This window comes from Eumetopias jubatus, unplaced genomic scaffold (assembly GCF_037043125.1).
Source record: "Eumetopias jubatus isolate StellerSeaLion01/CBP00866 unplaced genomic scaffold, mEumJub1_p1.0 scaffold_1, whole genome shotgun sequence".
Lineage (NCBI taxonomy): Eukaryota > Metazoa > Chordata > Mammalia > Carnivora > Otariidae > Eumetopias > Eumetopias jubatus.
In genome coordinates, this window is record NW_028274807.1 from 65,894,054 (window position 1) to 65,907,076 (window position 13,023).

The 13,023-nt window shown below is 36.2% G+C and overlaps 1 protein-coding gene and 1 pseudogene across 1 annotated transcript in view; one reads left to right on the forward strand and one right to left on the reverse strand.

Annotated features, from left to right (window-relative positions):
* The window catches only part of POLQ (DNA polymerase theta), a 133,920-nt gene that overhangs the window by 108,833 nt on the left and 12,064 nt on the right, over positions 1 to 13,023 (reverse strand). The window contains exons 7-10 of the mRNA XM_088024675.1: positions 10,429 to 10,576; positions 7,544 to 7,690; positions 4,417 to 4,629; positions 413 to 555 (exon numbers count right to left, since the gene is read on the reverse strand). Of these exons, the coding sequence (XP_087880801.1) occupies positions 413 to 555; positions 4,417 to 4,629; positions 7,544 to 7,690; positions 10,429 to 10,576 (651 nt within the window). The remainder of the gene's footprint in view (positions 1 to 412; positions 556 to 4,416; positions 4,630 to 7,543; positions 7,691 to 10,428; positions 10,577 to 13,023) is intronic.
* LOC114214702 (large ribosomal subunit protein eL37-like) lies at positions 6,969 to 7,260 on the forward strand (annotated as a pseudogene).

A 13,023-nucleotide genomic window follows, 5' to 3' on the forward strand; every position in this document is an offset into this window, starting at 1 on the left:
GGTGCCCTAATTTGATTTTATTTTAATGTCATAGGTATTATCTGGATGAAAGAACTACGGTCCATTTCTGTCATCTTTTTTAAAAATTCAGAAAATAGGGGCACCTGGGTGGCTCAGTTGGTTAAATGTCCAGCTCTTGGCTTCAGCTCAGGTCATAGATAATAAAGTATATCTAAAAAAATTTTTAAAAATCATCTGGCATTTGGGTTTTAATCCACTGTTTTGAAATGTACTGCTATAGCACTAGCTGTATTAAGCTCCAGGAAGTAACTTAAATAGAAGACATTCAGATTTGGGGAGACTATAAACAATCTCATAAAGAAACACAAAGATTTTTCTTCCCATATTTAAGTTCTACCATCATACTATAAGCACAAAAGAACAAATGGTAATTTAGTGAACTCTTTCTTACCTCCAGAATAGCTCTTATCATGCTTGCAGTTACTTCTTCTCCTTCTCGTCTTTGCAAACAGCTACGAACAGGTTTTAGAGATCCCTGAAGTAGAGCAATGCCTTTTGATTTTTCAGAGTTCTTACAAACTAAGATACTCTCACCTATAACCAAAAAACCATACATTTGCAAAATCCCAACATATTTCCTTAAGATACGGGCCAAAGAGAATTTCAAATGTCTTGTTTAAAAAGAAGGTAATAGATGATAGCGGTTATTATGGTCATAGAATTATTGCTGATGCTTTCATTTTCTGAACTCTGGATTGAAGGGGATCCGAATATGCCACACCAAAATATGCCACTTTGGCATAAGGATTATTTTGACCTGAAGGCACTTAGGAAACAAAAAGAGCTCTTTGCCCTCACCCCGCTTGCCTAGAAGCAAGATATAAATTTCTCTTTGTGAAGGTGTTCCTCTTATCACTTATTACTGAACAGAAAGTGAGCACCAAGGTGGGTCTGGGTAATCCTTTCTAAATAATCCTTAACTGATGAATTGTTGAACACTACATCTGAAACTAATGATGTACTCTTTGTTGGCTAATTGAATTTAAATTAAAAAAATAATCCTTAACTTCCATTAGTTTCCACTATATATATATTTTTAAATGTTTTATTTATTTATCCATGAGAGTCAGAGAGAGAGAGAGAGAGAGAGAGAGAGTCAGAGGGAGAAGCAGGCTCCCCGCAGAGCAGGGAGCCCGATGTGGGACTCGATCCCAGGACCCTGGGATCATGACCTGAGCCAAAGGCAGATGCTTAACCATCTGAGCCACCCAGGCGCCCTCCACTATATATTTACCTTCCTACAGTTTACCACCCCTCAAAGCCCAAATCCCTTTTCCTTTGCCTTGTCACTTCTCAATTCTACTGTCTTTTGTTAAAAGGGTATAAAGTCTCTAACATCTAACTGCTTCTTTGGATCTTCACTGTTTTTCTATAAAGGCCTCTGTGTATGTAAAAAATGAAAACATTAATATCAAGTAAAATATGTGGGCCTTCTCTCCAATTAATCTGTCATTTGTCAGTTTAATTTGTAGACACTAGCCATAGAACCTAAGCAGGCACAGGGAAAGACTTTTTCTTTCCATACAGAAGTAACTATCCTTACTAATATATAATAATAATAATAATAGAGGTATTTTGAAAACTATAAAGAAAAATGCAAATGCAAATACTAGTTATATATGATATGAATTCATAAAAATATTTACAGAAACCTAGAAATTACATTATAACATTCACTAATCTAAACACTTTAGGTTATTGTGATAATCGAATAAAAGTATGTGACAGCACTTACACATTATAAACATATACAAATATACAACTTATACAAACATAAATACTACTACAGCAATTACAACTAGAGAAAACCATAATTTTTTTTTTTCAGAAATGAATCCAATAGTAGGGGAAAAGAAGTAAGTAAGATGTTCAAGGGGCAAAAGGAAGGCCACTTGCGTTAGAGAAAGCCAAAAGTGGCATTGTGGTGGAGTATACTAACCATTCTAGGCAGAGAGAAAATGCGGCTTTCCTAACACTGACTGCCAAATTGAGAATCAAGATAGAATAAAGATAAGGGACTATAAACTTGATGACTATTGATTATTTATCCCAGATATAACTACAAAAAGATAGGTGTCATCAAACAATAAAAAACAGGTAAATAAAATGTATCACCAGGTTCTTGCAAGCACGACAAAATAACCCAGCGTTAAGACAAAAAATTATCTACAAAAGGTATGAACTAGCATTAGCAGCAAAGTAAAAATGTCATTTAGGGCTGTTCAAACCACTTTCAGGTTTTGATTCTTCAACAAAATGGACAACCCTTTTTCAAGATGAAGCAAGATTTATGAAAATGCCCAAATTAATGGCAATATATACAGTCCAGGTTCCTGCTCCCACCCATCTGAGGAGGTTGTATCTATACCACAACAGAGAAGTCAATTAGAATCAAACCAATTGTTACTATTTAACTTACAAGTCACTATTTTTGCACAAAGCACCAATGTCTTATACTGGAAGGTTCTAGGAATTCCACAGAAAGATTAAAATATCATCTAAATAAAACACTATTAACTGTCTAGGAAATATTAAGATCATTTATCAAATGCAAAGAAGGTACAAAGATGCTACACAATCCAAAAAGCATGACCAAGTATGCGTATCTTTGTAATTGATATGAAACACTATATTCACACATTCCCCACTTGTTGGAAGTTCTTGAGCAAGCCATCTGCCATCCTGAAATGGAGCATTATACAAAGTCAAAATCTCAGAAGTTTCCAAGACCTCAAAAACAAAGTTATTGTGTTATATTTTAGTTTTGTTTAAATGTTATCTAATTTAAGGCTTGATAATTCGGCCAGGGCACCAACCTTCCAATTATTCTTCCCCATGAGAAAGAGAAGTACAATCTAAGAATGTAGCAAGGCAAATAAAACCTCCTTATCTTCTGCATTACCTTAAAGACCCTCTGACCCTAAAAAAAACCAGCTGTGTAAGATGAACTTATACTTCACTCTCCAGAGTTATGAGTCTACTAAGAAATCAGAGTTGAGGAAAGGGCAGAGGGAAGCAAGGAGGAATAGGAAGTATTTTAGTCTCTTCCCCTAACCTTCTTTAAACACATGTAACCTGCATATTTTATAGGCCAAGTAAGAGACAGAAGCAGGATAAACTTCATTGATGCCTATAATAGGGGAAATCCAATGAGTTGGAAGTTTTTTTTTTTTTTAATCATTAGAATTTTTAGGCTTTAAAGAATAGGCAGCCCAATGACCCTGCAGGGATTACAGATGCATGAGTCATTTGTTACTGGAGCTGAAACAGACAGCCATTCTTTCATTTTTTCCTTTAATAAAATCCCTACATGTTAGTTGGGCATATGGCCTCCCTTGCAGTTGGGGAAAGTAACTGTGTGATAAGTTCCGGTTGATTGTATGTGAGGAGAAATATTCTGTGCAACTCCTGAGAAGTGCCCTTAAAGGGTAGGCTGTGCACTTTACTTCCTCATCTCTCCTTCCTGATGGTTGAAATGAAGATGTGATGACAAAGTCAAGTTATTCTGAAAGTCACTTCCTCGGATACTATCCAGCTTTTTGTGCCCAGAATATCCCACTTATTTTCCCATTAAGACTTTCCCTTTTCTCCGAGGTACCCTAATTTCTCTTCAGCAGCCACAGAATTCTTTGTCTGTTTATTTGACATATAGTATAATACTGGAGTCAATAAACTACATCCCAGAGAAGATGGAATGACAGAGAATGTTCCTCTGAAAGTTCTTTAATGTGAGAAGACTTAGAACAATTTTGTCACATCCAGAATAATGTTCCAGGTAAGAAATAGTATTTGCTGCTATCTTGATATCTAATTAAACAAACCTCTTCCTCATTGCTTAAGACAAAACTTCTGTCTGGTTTGTGGTAAGGTTATCATTACTTGTTGACACAAGAAACTAAAAAGTTGTTTTCAGAATCAGCACCAAATCATTTAGAGAGAAAACGATAGTATGTAAAGTTCCTATTCCCAAACTGTGAGAGTATTTCCCAGCTCTCAGCATCTTTATTTGAAGTCTTAGACCAGTCACCTAAGCAGAACTAAAACCCATGAAAATTATTCCCTTCATTAGCACTAGAAAAGTTATGCTGAAAATTAGAAATCATCTTCTAGCTAATGTGATAAGTCATTTTGACTAAAATATTGAGTCATTTCACTGTATATGATGTAAAGAATGTTTTGATTCTACATTAGTAGAAAATCAATGGTTGCTGATATATGAAAAGTATAACTTACATTCATTATAAATATTAAGTAAATCAAAACATGACATTAGTGCTTTGGATAACAAAGAAATGCCGCATGATAAGAAATGAGTTGCCAGGCACTAGTCAAATTTCAAGCAGACTGACACTGTCCTTCAGCAATGCTATTACAATTAAATTCCAACTCACTTACCTACTGTGTCTACCCCTTTCCTGCCAGCACGACCAACCATCTGCTTATAAGTAAGAATATCTAGAGGTTGACCACTGAAAATAGGAGTCCGAATAATTACACGACGTGCTGGTAGGTTCACCCCAGATGAAAGAGTAGAAGTTGCTGCCAAAACCCGAATCTGACCTTGACGGAAGGCTCCTTCAATGATATCCCTCTCCTCAAAAGTAAGACCTAACAAAAGGAAGTTATAATAACATGTTTACTAATGAATATGTGAATTAATGAATATAACAGAAATACCGTACTTGATCACTTACAAATAGATCTGGGAATCTACTACAAGCCTCCAAAGATTTCTTCAAGCTATTGTTATGACTATAAACAAAGAAGTCACCATGGTCTCTCTTTTTAAGAGTACAATCTGCCACCCCTAGTATACTTATATCTCATCTTCTAGACCAGGGTTTGGCAAACTTTTTCTGTAAATATTTTAGGCTTTGCAGGACAGATGGTCTCTGTTGCAAATACTCAATCCTACAACTGTCACATGAAAGCAGCCACAGAACAAACAGGCATGACTGTGTTCCAATACAACTTTATTTACAAAAATAGATGGTGTGCTAGATTTGACCAGCAGACTATAGTTTGACTCCTGTTCTAGACAATGAAGTCACTGAGGGTAGAGATATGGCTTATGCATCACACTTCAGCATAAATAATTGAAGAATAAATACACGAGTAAATGAAAAACAACATAAAGAATATATACTTACTTGGCTTATTTTTAATTTTATTAAAAAAATCAAAAGGACTGAGTTTGTAATTTTGATGATGGGTCATTTTATTAGTATACATAAGTTATATACAATAAAAATATTCTCCTGTATGTTCATATATATACATATATTTTTAAACGTACTCATGTATGCATAATAAAAATTTTAAATAAATTGAAAATGTTAAATTCCTAATTTTAGAAACTACATATTCTTTTTTTCTTTTCAAATTTTTATTTAAATTCTAATTAACATGTAGTGTAATATTGGTTTCAGGAGAATTTAGTGATTCATCACCCACATATTACACCTAGTGCTAATCATAACAAATACCCTCCTTATTCCCCATTACCTATCTAGCCCTTTCCCCCCAACCCCCTCCCAACCCTCAGTTTGTTCTCTATAGCTAAGAGTCTCTTATGGTTTTCTTCCCACTCTTTTTTTCCCCCCTTCCCCTATGTTCATCTGTTTTATTTCTTAAATTCCACATATGAGTGAAATCATTCAGTATTTGTCTTTCTCCGACTGCCTTATTTTGCTTAGCATAAAATACTCTAGCTCCATCCACATCATTGCAAGTGGGAAGATTTCATTCTTTTTGGGCTGAGTAATATATGTATCACACCTTCTTTATCTATTCATCAGTTGATGGACATTTGGGCTCTCTCCATAGTTTGGTTATTGTTGATAATGCTGCCGTAAACACCAGGGTGCATGTATCCCTTCAAATCTGTATTTTTTGTATCCTTTGGGTAAATGCCTAGTAGTGCAATTGCTGGGTCATACGTTAGATCCATTTTTAATTTTGAGGAATCTCCATACTGTTTTCCAGAAGGGCTGCACCAGTTTGCATTCCCACCAACGGTTTGCATTCCCCTTTCCCCAGATCCTCACCAACATCTGTTTTCCTGTGTTGTTAATTTTAGCTATTCTGATAGGTATGAGATGGCATTTCACTGTGGTTTTGATTTGTATTTCCCTGATGATGAGTGATGTTGAGCATCTTTTCATGTGTCTGTTAACCATATGGATGTCTTCTTTGGGAAAATGTTCATGTCTTCTGCGCATTTCTTAACTGCATCATTTGTTTTTTTGGGTGTTGAGTTGTATAAGTTCTTTAGATTTTGGATACTAATCCTTTATCAGCTATGTCATTTGCAAATATCTTCTCCCATTCCAAAGGTTGCCTTTTAGTTTTGTTGATTGTTTCCTTCACTGTACAGAAGATTTGTATCTTGATGAAGTCCCAATAATTCATTTTTGCTTGTTTCCCTCACCTCCAGAGACATGCCTAGTAAGAATTTGCTATAGCTGAGGTCAGAGAGGTTACTGCCTATGTTCTCCTCTAGGATTTTGATGGCATTCTGTCTCACATTTAGGTCTTTCATTCATTTTGAATTTATTGTTGTGTATTGTGCAAGAAAGTTTCTTTCTTCTGGATGCAGAAGAAACTATATATTCTTAATCACATCCTTAGTACATATGATCATGGACAGACCACTCCCCAAAAGAAGTTATTTAATTTAGTGACTGTATAATCCTTGCAATTTTGACAACCAGATGATTTTTAAACACCTCTAGCCCTCTCAAAGTACAATATGATAATTTCTAAAATTAATTTGATTTTGACATATTTGTAAGAATGTTCAATACCCTGTAAGATAAAAGGAAACATTCAGAGTAGCATAAAATTAGGGTATCAAGTACCTGTCTAACCTGAATTTTAAGGAAACAAAGTGTAGAATGGTAATAATTTTAAAATTCACTTCCCCGGGGGTCTGCCACAGAAACAAGATGACAAAGGGGACGTCATCATTTGGAAAGCGTCGCAATAAGACACACATGTTGTGTCGCCGCTGTGGCTCTAAGGCCTACCACCTTCAGAAGTCCACCTGTGGCAAATGCGGCTATTCTGCCAAGCACAAGAGCAAGTATAACTGGAGTGCCAAGGCTAAAAGACGAAACACCACTGGGACTGGTCGAATGAGGCACCTAAATTTTGTACACCGCAGATTCAGGCATGGAGGAGGAAGGAACAACACCTAAGCCCAAGAGGGCAGCTGTTGTAGCAACCAGTTCATCTTAAGGATTTCAACGATTAGTCACACAATAAACGTTCTGGTTAAAAAAAAAAAAAAAGAATTCACTTCCCCAGTGGTACAAAAAAGCCTTTATCTAGTATATATATACTATACAGATACGTAAACTAAATGTGTTTTACTCTTGTTTAATCTTAATCACACACTTCTTAAAATGAAATCTAAAAGCAGTGTGGTTGACAAGAAATCAAATGCACAAAAATATAAAAATGAAGAAATTATGAGGATTTTGGAGGGGACTTCTTAATAACAGATTATAAATATGGATACCTGCATGATGAAATGCTACTCCCCATGGTATAGTTTTTTGTAATACAGAGTCCAGTCCTGAAGGCGAACGTTTTAACTGATCCATCACTTCTAGGAGACCCTTTTGTTCCAGTATCACTGGCGGAAGTTCAGATGATCTTACCAATCCTGTCACAGAAAAAACATCAACACTGTTCACCTCTGGCTGGACCTCTTTAAATGCTATCTGCCTAAGTCATGACAGAGCTAAATATTAGGGCAATGGTTCTAAAACTACTATACATAATAATTAGCAGGACATCTTTTAAAAAATACTTATGCCTGGCTCTTATTCCTAGACATTGTGATGCAACAGTATGCAACCTGGACATAAGGAATTTTAAAATCTCCCCAGATGATTCTAATGTGCACCAAAGTTTAGGAAGCACTGTGTTAGGGTGAGACCAGGCCCACAAGAGGTGATCAAAGGACCCAGCTGAGGAAGGAGAGGATTACAGGTACTACCATTCAGAGCCTAAAAATCAAAATCCTTGCTCAAAGTGTGTCCCACCAACCAGCAGTGTCAGAACCACCTAGGAGCCTTTTTTTTTTTTTTTAAGGATTTTTATTTATTTATTTGACAGAGAGAGACACAGCGAGAAAGGGAACACAAGCAGGGGGAGTGGGAGAGGGAGAAGGAGGCTTCCTGCCAAGCAGAGAGCCTGATGGAGGGCTCGATCCCAGGACCCTGGAACCATGACCGGAGCCAAAGGCAGATGCTTAACAACTGAGCCACCCAGGTGCCCCTAGGAGCCTATTTCTATGTGATAATTTTTCTAGCCTCTTTGCTACCCATGTGGTAATTAATCACCCATTATCTTCTGTCTTTGCCTCTCTGAATAAACTGCTCCCCTAGTAAGATCTCAACTTTCTTAGATGCAGGAACCATGTTTTCTTTAAAGAATTTCCCAAAATCTTGGATTTCTGAACTAGTAAGCCTCTGATAAGATATATTTTTAACATATTATATATATACTTTTTAAAGATTTTATTTATTTATTTGACAGGTAGAGATAGCAAGAGCAGGAACACAAGCAGGGGGAGTGGGAGAGGGAGAAGCAGGCAGCCCGATGTGGGGCTCAATCCCAGGATCCTGGGATCATGACCTGAGCCGAAGGCAGACACTTAATGACTGAGCCACCCACCCAGGCACCCCTTTAACATATATATTTTCAAAAATATTTTAGGTAAACTTTTCTTAAAATTTTAGGGATCCACAGAGGTTACCAATGTTTTATTATGCTAAGGACAATTTAAAATTTTTAAAAACTACCATTGATCAATACCTTTATTTCAAAAGAAAGGTCATTTTAACATAAAAAAAATTAGGGATAATTTCAGAATTTGAACTTCAGCTTTACAAAAAATGCACTGTCTTATCTTTATTTTTCTGGTAAAAATTTCATCATAGCCCAGACTCTAGTCCAAGCACTAGGATTTGGGGACCCTTGCTATAAATAAAAGTAACAGAATCTGAAGCAAAGAAAATAATAATAATGTTTCTGGTTATTAAAGGAATTTAAGTTATTATGGTACAACATAAGGAATATAAATGGCACAGTACAGAAAACATCAATTAGGAGGGAAATGAAAGAGATACTGTAATGTTGGGCCAGAGCCTATCAAATATAAACTTCAAGCAAAGTTTACTTATTGGAGCTAAGCTTGAGGCATCTATCACCTGTCCTCAGGATTCCAATGAAATCATAAAATATCCTAATATTCTGTGACCGGAACTGGTTGGTGTCTGTCTCCCCACACTTATCTTGGGCCCCAAGGGACCAGAGGCTGGCAAAAGTGGGGAGGGAACAGTGCTCATCCTAGAATCAGTAAAATATACACTAATGTTTATAGCCATACACTAAATCACTACTCAGCAATAAAAACAAATTGATAAACAACCTGGTGAATCTTAAAAATACCATGCTGAAAGAAGCCAAACATACAACACACGTATTTACTATACGATTTCATTTATATGAAATTCTTAGGAAAGGCACAGCTAATCTAGAGTAACAAAAAGCAGATCATTTGCCTGGGGCTCAGAATAGAGAGGAGACTGATAGCTAAAGAGCAAAGATTACATTTGAGGGTGATAAAAATGTTCTGTAGGTTCATTATAGTGGGGGTTAAGTGTATACATTTGTTAAAATTCATTAAATTATACACTTCAAATGGGTACATTTTATTATATATAAATTATACCTCAATAAATCTGATTTTATTTATTTTTTTTAAGATTTTATTTTATTTTATTTGAGAGAGTGCAAGCAAGAAAGCAGAAGTAGAAGGAGCAGCTGAGGGAGAGGGAGAAGCAGGCTCCCCACTGAGTACAGAGCCCCACACAGGACTTGATCCCAGGACCCTGGGACCATGACCTGAGCCGAAGGCAGCCACTTAACAGACTGAGCCACCCAGGAGCCCCAATAAAGCTGATTTTAAAATACATGTGTTTATATACATATATATGTATATGTGTGTGATTCTTTTGTAGAGTTTGGAAATATAAAGAGAGATATGTCTGATTTCTCCAGAAAAATGTATATATGTGAAGTTCTATATATAATTTAGAGGCTTCAAAGATCAATATCTCAAAGCCCATGGATCCTAGATTAAGAATCTTAGTATGTGTCTGTATAAATCCAGTATTTTAAAAATCTTAAGGTTAGCCCGAGTGTATGTATACATTGTCTATAATGAGGATAAGGAGAGGATTAGTCACAAAAGCATAGTTTTGTAAACTATGTAAACCAGTGGGCAGGTGGCGCAATGATCAAAAAGAGTCATGCTTTATTTATATACTCATTAATATTACTTTCAAGCATGTGTACTAAGTATAGAAGCTTTCATTTCCATCAGTAACTTACCCTTGGCTTGATGGTGTAGATTATAAAACTCACGGGCAATGCTATCTGCCAACTTCTCACACCATTTCTTTGATGGACAGAAAAGTAATACTGAATGGTTATCACAAATGGTCTCATAACATAAACTAACAACATGGTCCTCATCTCCCTAAGAAAGAAAAAGAAATAGTCACTCTAATGGTCCTTGCAAAACATTTTCATATCAGTTTAAAGTCACTCATTTTGCTTCATGGGGAAGGTTTTTTTCTACTGAAAGGCATAATAAAAATCAGTTACAAAGTCAATAACAAAGAAAAAGCAAGAGAAAAAGAGAAATAAACTTCCTTATAATGCAAGGTGAAAAGGAAATATTTTCTATTAATTCAACTAGTATTTATTGACTTTGAACCCTCAGCCAATGAGGATATAATGGTAAGTCAAAGAAAGTCAAGGTCCTATCCTTAAGGGGGTTAGGTCTCATTGGGGAAACATATTAAGGTACAAAACAAATAAATGTAAGATACATTTATTAGATGTACTATAAAAGAATTTTATGATGTTTCGAAGCCTCATATTTGACATAAATTTGACAGAAAAAAATCAAAGAGGTTTCTCTGCAAAAATTATTTAGCTGAGATACAAAGGAGGGGAGGCATTATTTCAATGAAAGGTAACTGGTGGACAGTGGAAAAATTTCAGGCAGAACAAAGCCTATGTAAATGCCCTGTGGTAGCCCAGTGAGTTCTCAAAACTGGAAGGGGTGTTTAACCGGATTAATTAATTCATTCATCCATTCACCCAATGAACAAACATTTACTATGCACCAGAATTTGTCCTAGGTACTGGGGATAAAGAATAAAGCAGAAAAAAAGCTCTGTCCTCAGAGTGTTACTATGCCAGTAGGAAGGGACAGATAACAAAAACAAGAAAAGTAAAACACAGAATTTTGAAAAGTGATAAAAAGAAAAAGAAAATGGAAAATAGGGACCAGGAATGGCAGGACACTGTAATTTAGACAAGGTGGCCACCAGGGAAGGTCTCAGAAAGTGACTTTTGAGTAAAGGTCCAAAGGTGAAAGAGTAAACCATACTGATGCCTGGGGGGGAAGGCATTCCAGAAAGAAAGAACCTGAGGTGGAAGATTCTTGGCATATTATAGAACAGCAAATAGGCTGCGGAGGGAATGAGAAGGAAAGTAGTAGGTGAGGTCAGAGCACTAAGGGGTGGGGACAGATCATGTACAGTCTTATAGCCTACTAAAAAGAGGCTGGCTTTCATTCTAAACAAAACAAGGAACCATTTCAAGGGTGGGAACATAATGGTTATGTTATCTGATGTTCATGTTAAATAGATTAGCTCCAGATTTAAGCACAGACTGAAAGGAAGAAGGTAGGAAACAGATCAATTAGGAGACGATTTCAATAATCTAGGTAAGAGTTGAAAGTAATTCAAACAGGGTGGAGGCAGAGACATACCAACAGAAAAAGATTAACAGGAGAGCAAATGAATGTGTTTACATATTTATTGAGGTAACCAAGGCACAGTCTGGTGAAATTTGGGGTACAGAGCAAAGCAACTGAGTAAGATTCCATGCCAGACATACAGACGCTACAAATGCCTATCTAGGAGAGGACTGAAACACATGAATTTACTCCTATTCCCAGTTGTAGCGGTTTCCGTACTCGGAGGCACAGCTCTACACAAAAAGAGCAGATGTCCCACTCCACAGATGATGAGTCAGGTTTTTAACTCAGGATTGAAGAATCAGACTTAAAAAAAATACCGTGAACTAAAATTTTTTAAGTGTACTTATAGGTGTGTGAGGGAATTTATAATTTATCAAACACTTCCTAGATGCCGGACAAAACCATCCTTCATTCCTAGAATAAGTATTACATCCCACTGTCTAGATGAAGATAGTATATTCAGAGAGGTTTTGTGATTCAAGTAATATCAGCCATATCAAGTGCTCTATTATGTATCAGAGGTAGGTCTGACTCTAAAAATGATGTTTTTCCCTTTTACTATATATTATACCTACTACTTAACAAAAGTTAATTTTCCACATAGGGCTTAGTGTAAACTAAGCCATAAGAAAATCTTTTCCCGGTTAAAAAGAAAAATCTACAAAATTAGGTATTTTTTATTATTTATATTATCTTTTATTATACTTATTGGAAAAGATAATCATTTAAATTGAAGGCACAACTGGGGCACCTGGGTGGCTCATTCAGTTAAGCATCTGCCTTTGGCTCTGGTCATGATCCCGGGGTCCTGGGTTCAAGCCCTGCATCGGGCTCCCTGCTTAGCGGGGAGCCTGCTTCTCCCTCTGCCTCTGACTGTCTCTCCCCCTGCTTGTGCTCTCTCTCTCTCTCTGTGTCAAATAAATAAATAAAACCTTTAAAAAAATAAATAAATTGAAGGCACAAATATATTTCTTCTCTCACCATCACCAATTATTTAAGATGAAACCATTAGCTTAATATTAATAATCCTTCTAATGGATATGTAAAGCATATTCAACTACACTGCAACCCCTAATTTATATAACTCAAAAAAATGTTAACTTCTAGAAAATGCAGTCAGACGCAAAATACTAGGAGCAGCGATGTAAAAA